Genomic DNA, 16690 nt, shown 5'->3' on the forward strand with positions numbered 1-16690 from the left:
TAGATACACAGAGAAGAACACTGAGGAAGAGAGACAGCTCCACAGACACGGAGGCCCGGGGAAGAGAGATGAGCCTGACAGTCCACAGCCGAAGAGAAGAGAGCAGCTGAGAAGCCTTGAGAGATGCGCCCCCAGCCGACAGCTGAGATGGGAAGAAGCCGGGACCACGGAGCCTTAAGGGGAAGAGGAAGGCTGGACCCGAGCAGACGTCGCCCGCCGTCTTGCTTCAAATGTGACAACAGAGTTTGGTAAGGAGCTAACCCTGATGTGAACTCTTTATGACCTTGGGACTGTACGTTTTTGCCCCAAAGAAATACTCTTCATAAAAGTCAACAGAGTTCTGGCACTTTGCATCAGCACCCCGTTGGTTGAGTAACACAGGGGGCTCTGAGGTGCAACCTCCAGCTCGATTCAGAGCTTGTGTGACGGATGGTCATTGCCCCTGGCCCAGGATATGGCCACGTGGCGGAGGCCCAAGGGAGATGCTGCAAAGGGCTGCCCTGTTCCCGGCTCAGCAGCCACCAGAGCGTCCCCTGCTTTCTGGGAAGTCAGCCTTCCATCCCCAGACACAACCCACGGGGCAGAGCCTGGACTCTGGCAGCTTTGGGGGGCGGTCCTTCTGGGAGCAGGGAGCTGGCAGGGGTGGGAATGTGAGCCAGGCTCTGCTTCTTGCCCTGCGGGCCCAGAAGTTAAGGTCGGGGCAGCCTCACCTGGCAGGTGTTCTCCGGGGCTGGCAGCCTGCAGGCATCGTGGCTGGGAGCCCTTGGCCTCCAGGGTCCTTGTAGACGACGGGGGGCGGCATGAGGATGGACACAGGGAGTTGGGCATGTGTGCCTTAGACTGCCAGGGCTGCTCTGACCAACACCACGCACCGCTTGACTCAGCAGCAGGAACTCGCTGGCGTATGGCTCAGGAGCCTTCAAGTCCAGGATCGGGCAGGCCAAGGCCGCGCTTCCCCCTGGATGCCGCGGTGTTCTGGGGAGGGCGGTGTGGTCGTTGGAGGCTTCTGTGGACCCCGGAAAACCACGTTCTTACTTTAATCCATTCCTGTGCGGGTGAACCCATGGTAGGTGGGCCGTTCGATTAGGCTACTCCTATAGGGCGTGGCCCAGGTGGGTCTTAGTCCTCTTATTGGGGTCCTTTATAAATGGGATGAATACGCAGAGGCAGGCGGGAGCTCGGAGAGGGGCCCCAGAAGCTGAGAGCGAAAGCCACGAGAGCAGGAAGCTGAAATCAGCGGAACAGGGAGAGAGGAAGCCCCAGGAGGAGCAGCCCGAAGCTGACCGCTACGGCGCCCGGAGGAGAGGGCAGAGCCTGGCAGAGGCAGCCGGTCTTGGGGAGAAAGCTCCACTGATGCCTTGATTGGACACTTTTCTCAGCCTTGGAACTGCAAGCTGGTAAGCAAAGAGACCCCCCAGGTAAAAGCCAGCCCATTTCTGTATATTGCTTTTGACAGCGCTTAGCAAACTTCAACAGGTGAGGCGGCCCTCAGGCGTGGAGATACCTTGGTCCCCCCCTGGCTCTCTAAGGCCTCCAGTCGTGGTGGAGCCCACCCTGATTCGGTTTGGCCACCCCTGTAGGGTCTTAGAAGAGCCTGCTCCACGCGAGCACATAGCGGGAGCTGATAATGCATCTTCAATGGGCCCTATTTGCACACGGGTTCATGCCCACAGGAATGTGAATTAAGAACTTTTTCAGGGGGGATATGATTCACTCTACCACAGTTCCCTCCTCCTCAGCTTTTTGGCAGAGTTCGTGAAGAACTGGTCTTAATTTTTCTTTAAATGTTTGGAGGAACTCAGCAGGGAAGCTTTCAGGTCTTGGACTTTTTACTTATGGGTGATTTTTTGATGCAGCTCTTCCCTTGTTGCAAGTCTAATTCATATTGTCTAGTTCTCCTTGAGTTAGTTATGGTAGTTTGTGTCTTTCTAGGAATTTGTCCTTTTCACCTAAGTTGTCTAATTTATTGTAATACAACTGTTTATTTCATTCCCTTGTCATCCTTTTTATAACTGTAAGGGTGGTGGTTCCATCCCCTCTGCCATTTCTGATTCTAGTAATTTGATTTGAACCTTCTTTCTCTCTCTCTGTTTCTTTTTTTTCCCCCTCCTTGGTCAATCTAGCTAAAGGTTCATCTATTTTGTTGATTTTTTTGAAGGTCAAGCTTTTGTTAATCATTGATTTTTTTCCTATTGATTTGCTAGTCTGTTTAATTCATGTCTGCTGTAATCTTTATTGTTTCCTCCCCTTTGCTTGCTCTAGTTTTCTTTTTCCAGTGTCTTAAGGTAGAAAGTTAGATTATCAATTGCAATCTTTTTTCTTCCTTAATGTTGGCATTTACAGCTATAGGTTTCTCTCTAAGCTTAGCTACCTCCCATAATTTTGGTATCTTGTGTCTCAATTTTCATTCATTACCAAGTATTGCTCAGTTTCCCTTTTGATGTCTTCTTTGACCCATTGGTTATTTAGGAGAGATTTGATTTATTTCCATATATTTGTGCATTCAACAAAAATTTTTTTTTGTTATTAATTTCTAATATCACTCCATTGTGGTCAGAGAACATACTTTGTACTGTTTCTATCTTTTTAAATTTATCAAAGATTTGCTTTATGGCCTAGCATATGGTCTATCCTGGAGAAGGCTGCACGTGCACTTGAGAATAACGTATAGTCTGCTGTTGTTGGTTCAGTGTGTTGCTCAAGCCTCTTATGTTCTTGGTGAGCTTCTAGCTGTTCTATTCATTATTGAGAGTGGTGTTACCACAGTCTTCAACTATTGTTGAATTAAACTGTTTTTCCTTTCATTTCTGTCAATTTTGACATAATATAATTTGGTGCTCTGTTATTGTGTATATATGTTTATAATTGTTATATCTTCCTGGTGGGTTGACATTTCTACCATCATAAAATGACCCTCTTTATCTCTAGTAATATTTCTGGGGGAAGCAGATGTGGCTCAGGTGATTGGGCGCCCATCTACCGTACGGGAGGCCTCAGGTTCGATTCCTGGGGCCTCCTGGTGAAGGCAGCTGGCCAGCGCCACCGTGGAGGGCTCAGAGCAGTGAGTGCAAACAATGGGGGATGGGGTAGGGTGGGGTGGGGGATGATAAATAAAATAAAAAATATATATATTTTTTGCTTGAAAGTACATTTTATCTGATATTAGTTTAGCCACTCCAGCTTTTTTTATGGCTGCTCTTTGCCACTGTTGCACTGTCAATCTATTTTATCTTTGATTCTAAAATGTGTCTCCTATAGACAGTAAATAGTGGGATCTTGTTGTTTTTTAATCCAGTCTGACAATCACTCCTTTTTTTTTTTTAAAGATTTATTTATTTATTTATTTCTCTCCCCTTCCCCCGCCACCCCGGTTGTCTGTTCTCTGTGTCTATTTGCTGTGTCTTCCTTGTCCGCTTCTGTTGTTGTCAGTGGCACAGGAATCTGTGTTTCTTTTTGTTGCGTCATCTTGTTGTGTCCACTCTCCGTGTGTGCGGCACCATTCCTGGGCAGGCTGCACTTTCCTTTGTGCTGGGCGGCTCTCTTTACAGGGTGCACTCCTTGCACGTGGGGCTCCCCTACGCGGGGACACCCATGCGTGGCACAGCAGTCCTTGCGCGCATCAGCACTGTGCATGGGCCAGCTCCACACGGGTCAAGGAGGCCCGGGGTTTGAACCGCAGACTTCCCATGTGGTAGATGGACGCCCTAACTGCTGGACCAAATCCACTTCCCTGTTCTTTTCTTCCTTTACTGCTGTCTTTTACATTAAGTGGGGGCAGCTTTTGGGGAAGAGACCCCTGGTAATCAAACTCAGTGGTTGCAGCTGAGCTGTTGCAGGAGGGGCTGACGGGCTGGCGTAACGGGCAGGTCTCGGCTTCCATGCTGGTCCTTCTTTCCGGGGCATGCTTTTCTCCAGGCTGTTGGGTGGATGGGGTGGAGATCATCCCTGTCTGTCCTCGCGAAGCCAGAGCACCTCCACGGGAACAGAGCACCTCCACGGGGAGAGAGCACCTGCCTTCGCCAGGAGACTCCCAGGGGCCAGCGGCCAAAGGGGCTGGCCCGTCTTGGGTCCAAATGGCTAGATGGGGGAGGAAGAGTCCGAATTCTGCGTCTCCCCGCTCTACCCCCACAGCAGTCGCTGTTAACCACAGCTTTGGATTCTCATCACGGCGCTCATGAGCGATGGCTCGCACCCCACGTGGCTTATGGAAAGTATCTGGGCCTAGTGAGTTCATGCTGGAAACTTCCTGAGACCTTGCCGCAGAAGCTGCCATGTACAAGAGGAAGCAGGCATCTGCCCAGTGCTGTGGGCAGCCCCTACCGCCTGTCAGAGGTGGCACCTCGGAGGTCCCATTCCTGAATGGATTAAGAAAGAGTTCCCCAGGGAAGCAGACTTGGCCTAGTGGTTAGGACATCTGTCTACCACATGGGAGGTCCTCGGTTCAAACCCCAGGCCTCCTTGACCTGTGGGGAGCTGGCCCATGCACAGTGCTGATGCGCGCAAGGAGTGCCCTGCCACGCAGGGGTGTCCCCCTGCACAGGGGAGCCCCCCACACAAGGAGTGTGCCCCGTAAGGAGAGCCGCCCAGTGCGAAAGAAATTGCAGCCTGCCCAGGAATGGCACCGCACACACGGAGAGCTGACACAACAAGATGACGCAACAAAAAGAAACACAGATTCCCGGTGCTGCTGATAAGGATAGAAGCGGTCACAGAAGAACACACAGTGAATGGACACAGAGAGCAGACAACTGCAGTGGGGGAGGGGAGAGAAATAAAAATAAATAAATAAATCTTTAAAAAAAAAAGAAAGCTTTCCCTGCAGGCAGAAATTCCTGATGTGTTACTTGGGAAGAGGGAGATCTGGCATGGCTGGGGCCCACTGGAGAGAGAAACACCAGTGGAACTAGGCCAGGCAGGAGCCACTCAGCCAGGCCCCCGCGCCACCTGGACCCTCTCTCTACCCAAGGGCTCCACCCAGCTGGGGTCCCCACCACCCACAGGAAGGCCCAGAGGCCGGGCCCCGATCAGTGGTGGAGGGAGGGGCGGGGGTGCAGGCAGCTTGGACAGGGCTCCCGACTCCTCAACTGGACGAAAGAGGGATGGCGACCCCACGCTGCTGACCCCACGGCGAGGCGACGAGGCGTGGCGGAGAAGAGGAACGTGCAGGGCTGCCGAGCAGGGGCTGCCGAGCAGAGCCTCGGTGGCCGGGTCGCAGAGTCCCGGGCCGCTTGCCCCATCGCTGCCCCGGGCTGGGAGGGGACTTGAAAACCAGAGCTTGCAGGTGGTGGCGGCAGCGCTGGTCTCAGCAGGGGCCAGCGGAGAGGGGCAGGGAGGGCAGAGCAGAGGCTGGGCAGGGAGCGGGGTGCCTTCCGGAGGAAGGGGGTGGGGAGCCCAGGGGGACCCCCAGGTTTGGATGAATGGGGGTGTCCCATACTACGGTGGGGGACACTGGGCGAGCAGCCTTTGTTTATAGTGGGGAGGGGTCTCCAAAGTCATGCTTCTGTCGAGGTGGAGATGCTGCGACGGCGCGCGAGGCATGTGACCTCGGAGAGGGGGTGAGCCGCGTATGAGGAACGTGGGGGGCCCTGGGGTGGAGATGGCATTTAAGGCTCAGGGAGGGAGGGAGGAAGGTAAAGACAAGGCTCAGGACCGACCCCTGGGACTCGGACAATCAGAGGTCACCACCCGTTCCTCGGAATATGGGGGTCCTGGGCCCACCCCATCCCCACAACTCGCGCGTCCCGCCCCCCGGTGTCTCAGGGGCTCTGGCCTGAGCGAGCCTCCTGCATTCCAGAGCCTCAGCCCTCCTTTGGGCCGCCGAGGCGGGCAGGGAGCAGCAGGCCCCGCTGGAGAAGCTGGGGGGCCGGGGAGGCCGGGGGAGGCCGAGGGAGGGGCGCAGGGCCGCGGGGGCAGAGGCCCGGAGGCTCCGCTAGGCGGCGCTGCGGCGGCTGGGGCGGGGCGCGGAGCCGCGCGGCTTGGCCCGCGCGGGCCGCCGTACGGGCTATAAAAGGCGCGGCGCGCCGGGCTCGTCCTCTCCGGGTTGCTGAGGAGGCTGCGGTGAGCGCCGTGTTTGCGGGCCGGAGCCCCGGGGAAGGGGCGTGAGCTGCAGCCCCGGTGCCCCGGTAGGGGACCCCCAGGCCATCCCCGAGCCCCCCCCTCGTGCTGCGGCCGGGCCGGGGGCTCTGCCTTCCGGTGCGCCCTGAGTCCCCCGCGCCGCATCGCTCGGCCGCGTGTGGCGCGGGGTCCTTAAGCACTAAGCCAAGCCCCCGCGGGCGTCCTGACGGCGCGGGCAACTCTGCCCAGCACTCGGCCCCGGCGCTCCCCGGCGTGCCGCTGTCCTGCCTGCCGGACAAGTCGGGGCGGGAGGACGAGGACGGCACCTCCTGTTTCGGTTCCCGCGGACTTGGTCTGCGCGGTCCAGGGGTGCTGGCCGATTCGGGGCTTCCCTGCTTTGTGGGGCCAGGAGTGGGAAGGGAGCCGCCCCCTACCCCCATCAGCTGCACCGTCTCGTCAGGGCCCCCTCACTTCCCCAGCTGTGACGCTCGGACAGGCGGTGACGCAGTTGCCCCAGGGGTGAATCTGGAAGTTTCAGATCGGGTTCCCCGCTCCCCCCCATTCATCCGCAGGGCTTGCAGAGTGACACTCAAGGGGAAGGGCCCTTGGCACCTGCTTTCACTACTTGGGACTTCAAGAAAGTCACTCTATTTCTGGGCATCTTTTTTATTTAAACTCCCTACATGTGAGGTGCTTCCGCTTTAGTGGGTCTAGTAATACTCCTTGGAGCGCTGCTGGTGGAGCCCGGCCGTGCCGTGCGGACACACAGGGGGTGATGACTTTGCGGTCCAGGGCTTGGGCACCGGGGGTGTCTGCCTCTAATCACGGGGCGCTGCAGTGGTGTAACCTTTACCATACACCCAGGGGAGCAAGGAGCGAGGGGTTTCCTGGGGTGACCCTCGTCAGAAGCCCCCTCAGAGGAGAAGGCACTGCGGCAGTTACCGCTTTGGTCTGTCTTCCTGAGACCACATGTAGCGGACCACCGTTCTGTGTGGCCTGGTCCTCGGTGGACTTGGGATTTGTGTAAAGCCTGGTCTTTCTCTTTCCTACAGGGAGGAAGTTTCCTGCTGGAAATGAAGCGCCTGTAAAGGGACATCAGCTTCTCGGGTGAGTAGATGTGTTGGTGCAGGAGCGGGTCCCCAAAGCCAGTGTCCCGTTTATAACTTGTTTGCAAAGACACTCCTATTCCAAATGACCACGAGAACTGGCCACGTATTGCATCCAGGTAATAGAGAAAAGCTCGCTCTTCAGGGGCCTAACCTTCACTGTAAACTGCCACCAGAGGCGTTGCAGATGTGGCTGCTGTGTCACATTTGTGTCATTAGGTGGCAGAAAGAAGAAAGGCTACGTCTACGCTGTCTCAGAGTTCTGACCCGTGGACGTCTGAATGATTAGTAGTCTGACATTTGGCTGAGTGCCGTGTTGTGGGTCTGCTTATTGGCGACCAGAAGCATTGCCTGTAAAAAAATTGTTTAATTCTTCCAGCCTCCGATCATTTGATTTGATCTCCATGAACTGTGACAGGAGGCAGAAGTGGGCCAGAGGTGCCAGGATGAGTGGAAAAGGTGAGCAGGCTTCAGGTAGGTTGATGAAAAAAAAGGTAAAACAGTGGCACCAAAAGGGTCCCTTAGGGGTTGAGGGGAACTAACACCTATAATCTGAATAAGTTGAATTATTTTGGTTTGAGTAAAATGTTGAAGGTTTTCATCAGTGGTACATCCTGAAACGCTCCATGGGGGTGGGGCTGCAGGGTTTTGACACTCGAGAGTCAGGTCCATGGGCAGCTGTACTGGTCCTGGAGAATGTGAGAAAGAGCCATCACTCCCCGCTATCATTCGTTTTCCTGTGGTCAGGAAGGCTGCTTTGCCCACTCTGCCCTTCCCCTGTTTTGGGGGCCTCTGGCCTTTGGAACCCCATGTCTGGGAGGGCAGACATGGGGTGCAGGCACCCACGCTGATGATCGGCAGTGGTCCACGTTGATGAGATGCCTGCTCAGTGCGACTCCTTGGGTCCTTTGTAGCCCTCCCTTGGGACTGCCCACTGTGGGCTCCCTTGCCACCTCTGGCAGGAGCACGTACACAGGACTTAGTGTCTGTGCCGCAGCACGCCGCAACCACTGCCCCAGGGGCGCTGCAGGCGTGGCTCTTGGCTGAGTAGGGTTGGCGGCATCAGTCGTCAGCGTAGTCAGAGTGCTGCAGCGTTGCTTCCGCGCCTTGGGATCAGATCCCGGGACCTCCCTTAGGCCCTGAGTTAGATCCAGGAAGTGGCTGAGACCACTGACATAAGGGCAGAGGCTGCTGCAGGTGCCTGATGAGCGCACGCGAGGCTGTGGGAAGAAGTCAGCACTGCAGGGCCCTTGGGCCATCCTCGCGGAGCAGGAGGTTCAGAGCACAGGTGGCAGCAGCCAGTCTATGGCAGGACAGGGCCTCTCGGCCTCAGCGCCGCCGGCGGGTGGGCTCTAGTGGCGCTGGCCTGTCCATAGGCACAGGCTGTGTAGCAGCGTCGCTGGCCTCCACCTGCTGCGTGCTGCTTGCACCCCACCTGTTGTCCCCCCCCCCCCCCGCCATGACTACTGCATGTTACCCAGGCATTGCCAAGTGCTGGCGCCCTTTACTCAGTCATTGCTCTAGGTCAGGAAAGGTGCTAAGGACGAAAGTGCTCACAGAGTTTCTCCTGAAGTTACTTGTTTCCTGAAGTTACAGTCTTCTGAACTGTGTCCCTGATGGCGATTGTACCTTAGGGCAGGGGCCTGGCCAGGGCCGTTGGACTTGGTTGTGTCACATGTACAGCGTGGGCTTGCTGCAGCGTGAAAGCGAGACGAGGTTCCTTGGGGCTGCAGTGATAGCCTCTCATTTTTCTCTCTTTTCCCGTTTTCTCTTTCTTGGGTTTCTCTTTCTGTGTGCCTTGTCTGGTTCTATTGCTCTGGGAGGTGAGGGTTTGCCGAGCATTCAGTCAGAATGCTTCCTACCTCTGCGATTACCCAGCTCCCAGTGCGTTCCATGATGCGAGGAGATGGGGAAAGGCTTGGCGGGATTTACACTGGAACGCAGCAGACCTGACTTGGAAGGGCTCTTCCTGCCGTGTCCCTGGGGGCAGTTGGCTGATGGCCCTTGGGGACAGCTTTGGGTTCTCTTAGGAGCGTGCCCGTGATTACTGACAGTGAAAGGTGCTTGGCAGGTGCTGGCTTGGTTTTGAAGTAAGCAGCGCCAAATTGTAGCAGCCCTAGTTCTGGTCTTGGGATCCCTAAATCGAAACTTGTTAAGGGGATAGATTTTTCCCGAATCCCCGAGAAGGGATACTGAGGCCTGGGGCAGGGTGTGCAGGGCCGGGGCGGTGGCTGCCACCATGTGTCAGCATTCTGGGAGGAGCCCGCGCGGGCACCAGCACAGTCCACTGGCCAGCCGCTGCCCAGGCGAGGAGGGGGCAGAGGCTGGGGCCTGCGGGTGGCCCCGGGCAGGGCCCTGGACCTTCAGGCCTGGAGGTGTCCTGTTGTGCCTGTGCCTGGGGCAAAGGGGGAGTGGCTCTGCGGCTGCTCAGACCCAGGGGCCCCCGAGAATGCCTGTGGCCTTCCTTCCGAGGTCGCACCCTTTGCGCTCTAGGTGGCCCTGGGCTGTGTCCTGAGCAGATCCCTCTGTAGCCGGGACACAAGATACGGAGCTCCCCTGGCCTGTGGGATAGGGGTCCCGGGTGCTCCTGGGCTGTTGCAGGGTTGGGGGTCCCGGGTGCTCCTGGGCTGTTGCAGGGTCGGGGGTCCCGGGTGCTCCTGGACTGTTGCAGGGTTGGGGGTCCCGGGTGCTCCTGGGCTGTTGCAGGGTTGGGGGTCCCGGGTGCTCCTGGGCTGTTGTGAGCATGGCCCCTGGCAGGTGTGGGGTGCAGCAGGATGAACCAGCAGAGGAACCGTGGGCACCCTGAGCTGGCACGAATGCCAGTATCTCATCCAGCAGCCCCAGGCCACGTGGTCAGTTTGGGGCCTGAGGGGGAAGGTCAGGGCGGAGGTGGGGTGGCTTCCGGCTTGGAGGCCAGAGGTGGCTGTAGTGCAGGACGCCCTTTGATGGCCCCACGTCAGGGCAGGAGCCCCAAGCCTGCCCACCCTTCCTCACTTGGGTGCAGAGGCCCAGGACAGGGCCAGGTGGCTGGTTGGGGGAGTTGACGACACCGCAGGCCACACCTGCTCCTCGGGTCATGGACATGGGGGCCAGGGCGGTGGGCTGGAGAACAGGTGGCCCCTGCCCCTGCAGGTGTTGCGGCTGTGGCTGCCGTGTCCCAGCTGTGTCGTGGGTGGCAGAGAGGATGAGGCGCCGTCTACACTGAGTGCTCTTGGACCGTGAGCCCCAGAATGCTGGCAGCCACACAGGGGCCCCGAGGTGGGTGGGGGCTCCCACCCGCCCTAGAGCAGGCCTTCACGGCAGGGAGTCTTGTCCTCGCACAGGCGAGAGGACCATCTGGCGGGAGCTGCGGGGCAGGAGCCTTGGTGGGCCAGAGCCACCGCCTCCCCCCGGCCGTGGGCGCAGCACGGTGCCTTACCCCCGGGCCAGCACACGGGCCCAGGAGGTCAGGGGGCACGGGTGGAGCCCAGGGAGCTGGGATTGGCAGGGGTCCCTGCGGTGGGCCTCTAGAACCCGGGTGGCACTGGTGGGTGTGGACAGATGGACAGCCTGGGTTTCCTCAAGGAGCTGGGAAGACAATCTTGCAGAGAAAGCCTAAGTTTACATCATTTTCTCAGCTTTTAGGACAGGCAGGTGTGGCTCTTGAGCTGTACAGCTGTGTGACCTGTCATCTGGAGGGTGGGCTTGTCCCCGGGGGGGCCAGCACCCAGCCCTGTGGCCCCTGAGGAGTCCCGACCACTCAGTCTCCACGGCAGCTTCCGCCTGCAGGTGGCAGGCCTGGGCGGGTGCGGGCACCTCCACCCTAAGCAGAGGCTTGTCCCTGGCCACCTGCTCCTCCTGGGCTGTGTCCTCAGAACCGGGGAGCTGCTGCTGGCCGGCTCAGGCCAGGCAGGGACCGGGACGCCCATGCCAGGGGCCTTCTGCTGTGGCCAGGCTAGTCTTTAAGATGGACTCGCGTTCGGGATGGTCCTAGCTTGTCCCCAAAGGTCAGGACAAGCCTCTGAGTTTGAGGGGTGCCCCTGGCTGCCTGCTGCAACCAAGGGGAGCAGTGTTTCCTCCACCCGTCCTGAGGCAGTGCCATGTGAGCCACCCCAGCCTGGGCTGACGGCGACAGGTGCTGCTGTGGTCTGGGGTGGAGCCAACACGGGCAGTGAGCGGAGCCTGCCGTGGGCGGCTGGGTGTCTGTGGGCCCTGTCCCGGAGGCCAGCCGGGTATTTACCAACTTGAGGCTAGCAGTCAGCACTTGGCCAGCATCCGGCAGGGGGGGGCCATTGGCTGGGCGGGCCGCTGGAGGCCCTGTGGGCGCAGCATGCCCACCCCAAGAAGGGCCTGGGCTTCTCTCCCCGCCTGCGCTGCACTTGGGCTTCCCGAGGCCTGTGTGGACATCCGTGGATTGCAGGGGCTTGCCTGGCTTCCAGAAGCCTCTGCTGAGGCCGTCCCCTCGTTGCAGGAGGCGCTGTGCTGGCTGCCCCGGCAACAAGGGCTGTTCTGCTGCAGGTGGGAGCACCCTGGAAGCCCCCGGGCCCCACTGACCGCCCAGCACCATCCGCCCTAAGACGCAGCCTGCCGCGGCCCTGAGGAGCAGAGGCGTCTTCGGTGAGAAGGAACACAGAGGTATAGAAGGAAATTTTTGTACGTTGGCCCATCAGGTCGCAAACCTGCGCTCAACTGGCAGACCTTACCCTGGTCAGGGAGAGCCGGCTGGACCCGGCAAGGCCAGGTGGCACGTGCTTGTTGGTAAGAAAACGTCGGCAGAGGTGGTTTGGCGTCCGCGAGGCCCAGGGAGGCCCAAGCTGACAGGAGCATGGTGGAGGGGACGGGAGGTGGGAGCCCCCACCGGGTGTGCAGAACGGCAGCAGCAGGCTGCCCGGGGCCCTGCCCAGCGGCTCCCACCACAGGCGTGGCTGCAGGGCACACGCCCAGCAGCAGGGGACACGGCGGTCGCCTGCCGGGCCAGGTGGGGCAGCGTCTGTCCCTGACCGCCCCTGCAGAGTGAAGGTGAGCAGGGTGTTGGCTGGGGCCCCATACTGCTCAGCCCCCTCCCCAGCCCTCGGCCTCTGGGGCATCCTGCTGGGTGATCCATCCGCAGGCAGCGCTGGAGCTGCCTGGAACCCATGAGCCTCGACTGTGTATATTACATTTGGATCCTCTTTTTGCTTTTCAAGGGGAAATACTCGAAATTCAAAAAAACATTTTTGTGGGGTCGCGTTGGTGCAGCTGTGATGTATTTATTGAATACGGACCCTGGTCTCAGTGACTTTAAAGTTATTTCCGAGTGCCAAGGAGGAGTTTGAACGGTCAGCACTAGGAGTACAGGTGTTACAGTTGAAATTTTGGAAGACGTATTTTAAGCGAAAGGTGGCAAAGTGAATGTTTTCCTTAAGGAAAGCTTTTCTTTCTGTTGGCAAAGCTTGGTAATAAACTGCTCTGGAAGTGAATTCACTGCGTCTTGACTTGAACTTTCCTCACTGGGTAGCGGGTCCCCGTTCCGAGCACAGCCACGTGGGTCCCGAGTTGGCGCCTCATGGCTGAAGCCAGTTTTCAGAAGGAAGACTCCCTCGCTGCGGGCAGCGCGCGTCAGAGGGTGCACTCTGCCTGGCAGGTCCTGGGTAACCTGGGTTCCACAGCCCTCTCCACGCTCGACTTCTGGCTGGAGTCTCCAGAAACTGGGCGTGGTGGGACCTTCGTCTTCCAGAAGCTTCCCGCACGCCTGGTGACTGCTGGTGGGTCTGCAGGAGGGTTGAGTGCTTTGGGCGGTGAAGTCACGGCCCCGCCAGGCCCCTGCGGTGGACCCTGAGCCCACCCGGGACTGCCTTTCTGAGGAAGGGGATCTTCACAAACCGCAGCGCTCGTGCAGCCCGGCCATCGGGAAATGCGCAGGGCCCAGTGTTGTGCAAGCGCAGGCCCGCCTGGCCTCGGGGAGAAGGTGGGCTCTGGGAGGCGTGGCACAGCCGCCCTCTGCAGGGGACAGGGCAGAGGATGCCCCCAGCACCGTGGAGGATGGGGAAGCGCCCCCGCCAGTCAGCAGGCCCCAGGCGTGGCGCCGCTTGCCGTCCACAGGGAACCTCACCCTGTCCGCTCCAGCATGGACAGGGGCACCCACCCCCAGCTTCCGGCAGTGCCAGGCGGACCTGCACGCCACTCACTTAAAATCTATTTATTTACACCATATTTCAAAGTAACTCTGCGCTGCCGCAACAGCATAGGCCCGCCCCTCGTGCCCTCCCCTCTCCAGCCTCCCAGCGGGCTGAGCTGGCTGCCTAGGGGGTGACAGGGGTCGCCAGGAGCACTTCACGGGGACAGCTGCACTCTGGATCCCGTTGCCAGGATGCCCTGGAAAAGGGGAGGCGGAGAGGAGGGCTCTGCGCCACGGCTGGACCCCGGGGCGTCCCCCGCCGCCAGCCCTGCCGGCCCTGTGGGTGTACAAGGAGCGCCTGGCCGCACTCGCAGGTCACAAGTACTTGGGGTCACGAGTACTTGGTGTCGGAGATCTCCCTCCAGAGCAGCGCCTTGAGGTGGCTGAGCACCAGTGAGTGGTGCGCCTCCACCTGGCTGGCCAGGCCGCTCAGCGTGGTGCAGGTGCGCAGCTGCAGCCCCAAGCTCCTCACGCAGGCCGGCGGGGGCGCCAGGCAGCAGGTAGTCGCGCAGCAGCTCGCACACCTTGGCCAGGTTGGGCTGCAGGAGGTCGCCCTTGCACTGGCGCATGAGCTGGTCGCACGGCGCCCGGCAGTCGCGGCCATAGGTGCAGTCGTGGCTGTGCTCACAGCGGCGGCCCTGCAGGAAGCGGCGCACAGCCGCCTCGGGGGCCACCTGCTGCAGGTCGGCCATCCTGAAGTCGTACCTGCCCGTGTAGCCCACGTTGGCCAGCGTGGTCTCACACATGTAGAAGGTGCCGTGGGCGCCATGGAAGAGCTCCTCCACGAATTCCAGCAGGCCCAGTGCGATCTTGGCCCGCCAGGGCCACGCAGGCCCCAGCCACTGCTGCAGGGTGCCGTGCAAGGCGGGGGGCAGCAGGGGCTGCAGCAGCGCAGGCAGCGCGGCGCCACGCGGGGCGCCCTCGGTGAGGTACAGGTCCCCGCAGAAGCCCAGCAGCCGGGGCGCGTGCCCCGTGGCCTGCAGCGAGAGCAGCAGCAGCACCTCGTGGCGCTGCGCCAGGGCCCACGCGGACCGGGCCTCCGCCAGGGACACCCGGCTGTCGCGGTTGAAGTCGGCCATCAGGAGGACCTGGCCGACGAGCGCCGGCAGCGAGGGCAGGTCCCCCAGGTTCGCCTGGTGGGGGGCCGGAGGAGGGAGACCAAGTCACAGCGGTGCCAGGGGTACGAGGGCGGACCCCTGGCCCCGGAGCACCGCCAGGCTGCAGCCAGCCTCCCGGCCCGCCCTTGGGCCCACGCCCTGCCCTGGCCTTGCTCAACCTTGTCTCCCCACTCCCACCCGGCCCGCAGCCTGTCCTGACCCCCCACCTTCCCCCCACGTCCCCTGGGGGGCCGCGGGGGCCGCCTGCTGCCCGAGGCGCACGGCCTGTTCCTGCCGCCTCCTGGGGCAGCACGGGCGGCCGCCTGCGGGGCCAGACCTGCTCAGCCGCTGCCGCGGGGCCTCACCTGGCCCTGCCTCGGCCTGCCCGGGAAGCCAGGACTCGCCGGCCCCGTCCTCGAGGGCTGGCCTGGCCTGCCTCTCCTGTGTCCCCGGGAGGCGGTGACCACCTCAGTGGCTCATCGTGTCCCCGACGAGGCCTGTCCCCCCCCAGAGCTGGCCCCATGTGCACACGAGTCCCGGGGGGGCTGACCTTGAGGAAGCTGAGGGTCATCTCGCGGAACTCCCTAATGGAGGTGCCCCGGGTGGGCTTGTGGAACAGCACCCGCTCCCGCCGGAGGGTGGGGTCCGGCCGCGCCTCAGTGCCCAGGGCCTCCTCCAGGCCGCACTTGATGAGAATCTCCTTGCCCTGCCACCGCCCGCCGTACACCTGCACAGGCAGAGAGCTGGGGCCGCCGCCTGCCCCCCAGCGCCCACCGCCTGCCCCCCAGCGCCCCGCCGCCCGCCGTGCACCTGCACAGGCAGAGAGCTGGGGCCGCCGCCTGCCCCCCAGCGCCCACCGCCTGCCCCCCAGCACCCGCCGCCCGCCGTGCACCTGCACAGGCAGAGAGCTGGGGGCCGCCGCCTGCCCCCCAGCGCCCACCGCCTGCCCCCCAGCGCCCGCCGCCCGCCGTGCACCTGCACAGGCAGAGCTGGGGCCACCGCCCGCCCCCCAGCGCCCGCCGCCCGCCCCCCAGCGCCCGCCGCCCGCCGTGCACCTGCACAGGCAGAGCTGGGGCCGCCGCCCGCCCCCCAGCGCCCGCCGCCCGCCGTGCACCTGCACATGCAGAACTGGGGCCGCCGCCTGCCCCCCAGCGCCCACCGCCCGCCGTGCACCTGCACAGGCAGAACTGGGGCCGCCGCCTGCCCCCCAGCGCCCGCTGCCCGCCGTGCACCTGCACAGGCAGAGAGCTGGGGCCGCCGCCTGCCCCCCAGCGCCCACCGCCCGCCATGCACCTGCACAGGCAGAGAGCTGGGGCCGCCGCCTGCCCCCCAGCGCCCACCGCCTGCCCCCCAGCGCCCGCTGCCCGCCGTGCACCTGCACAGGCAGAGAGCTGGGGCCACCGCCTGCCCCCCAGCGCCCACCGCCCACCGTGCACCTGCACAGGCAGAGAGCTGGGGCCGCCTCCTGCCCACCAGCGCCCACCGCCTGCCCCCCAGCGCCCGCCGCCCGCCGTGCACCTGCACAGGCAGAGAGCTGGGGCCGCCGCCTGCCCCCCAGCGCCCACCGCCTGCCCCCCAGCGCCCACCGCCTGCCCCCCCAGCGCCCGCTGCCCGCCGTGCACCTGCACAGGCAGAGAGCTGGGGCCGCTGCCTGCCCCCCAGCGCCCACCGCCTGCCCCCCAGCGCCCGCTGCCCGCCGTGCACCTGCACAGGCAGAGAGCTGGGGCCACCGCCTGCCCCCCAGCGCCCACCGCCCACCGTGCACCTGCACAGGCAGAGAACTGGGGCCGCCTCCTGCCCACCAGCGCCCCCAGCCCCCCGGTGTGTCCCAGAGCCCTGGGGCTGAGGGGGCCTCCGTCTCAGGGGTCCCCAGATGGGGAGGGGCATGAGACTGGGAGCCCCAGAACGACCCCAGAGTCCTGCCGCACACAGGCCCCCAGCTCACCTGCTGCCCGGGGGCGGGCGACAGGCAGGCCCCCCACTCCACCTGGCGCAGGTCGCACAGGTCCCGGCAGATGGAGCCCGAGATGACGCCCTTGTGGTACTGGTCACACTGGGGGAGAGGGGCGGCCAGGAGCCCAGGGTGGGCAGCACGTCCACCCCCTCGTTCGCCTTCACTGAGCCCCTGCCCCGCTCCCAGGTGTTCCAGCACGGCTTGGGTGCTGAGGGAGCGCGGGCAGGGCAGGGGCGGCGCAGGCCCAGGGTGGAAGCTGCCGTGCTCGGGGCGTGTCGGGGACCCCAGGGCCGGCCCGTGGCCCGGCTCTCCTGCTTCGGGTGCTCAGGCAGGGGGGCCAGCA

The 16690-nt window shown here is 61.9% G+C and overlaps 1 protein-coding gene, 1 long non-coding RNA gene and 2 other non-coding genes across 6 annotated transcripts in view; 3 read left to right on the forward strand and 1 right to left on the reverse strand.

Annotated features, from left to right (window-relative positions):
* Positions 1-6019: 6019 nt before the first annotated feature.
* Positions 6020-12598, forward strand: LOC131279542 (uncharacterized). 3 transcript variants are annotated; one of them, XR_009186968.2, is made up of 5 exons: positions 6020-6122; positions 7107-7161; positions 7540-7634; positions 11611-11897; positions 12326-12598. It is a non-coding gene; the product is annotated as an uncharacterized lncRNA (long non-coding RNA). The 3 variants fall into 3 exon arrangements; XR_011649525.1 differs by having other exon boundaries at positions 6021-6122; positions 11611-12598; XR_011649526.1 differs by having other exon boundaries at positions 6021-6122; positions 11658-12598.
* Positions 7326-7461, forward strand: LOC111761628 (small nucleolar RNA SNORA17). Its single transcript, XR_002794936.1, has one exon. It is a non-coding gene; the product is annotated as a small nucleolar RNA SNORA17 (small nucleolar RNA).
* On the forward strand, positions 10280-10409 carry LOC111761624 (small nucleolar RNA SNORA17). The gene has a single exon (XR_002794932.1). It is a non-coding gene; the product is annotated as a small nucleolar RNA SNORA17 (small nucleolar RNA).
* Positions 12599-13477: 879 nt separating the features above from the next.
* DIPK1B (divergent protein kinase domain 1B) overlaps positions 13478-16690 on the reverse strand; it is a 7533-nt gene continuing 4320 nt past the window's right edge. The window contains 4 exon segments of the mRNA XM_058302683.2: positions 13478-13750; positions 13752-14429; positions 14944-15120; positions 16339-16446. Of these exon segments, the coding sequence (XP_058158666.1) occupies positions 13628-13750; positions 13752-14429; positions 14944-15120; positions 16339-16446 (1086 nt within the window). The 3' untranslated portion in view covers positions 13478-13627.

The sequence above is a fragment of the Dasypus novemcinctus genome, chromosome 8 (assembly GCF_030445035.2).
Source record: "Dasypus novemcinctus isolate mDasNov1 chromosome 8, mDasNov1.1.hap2, whole genome shotgun sequence".
NCBI classification, from domain to species: Eukaryota; Metazoa; Chordata; class Mammalia; order Cingulata; family Dasypodidae; genus Dasypus; species Dasypus novemcinctus.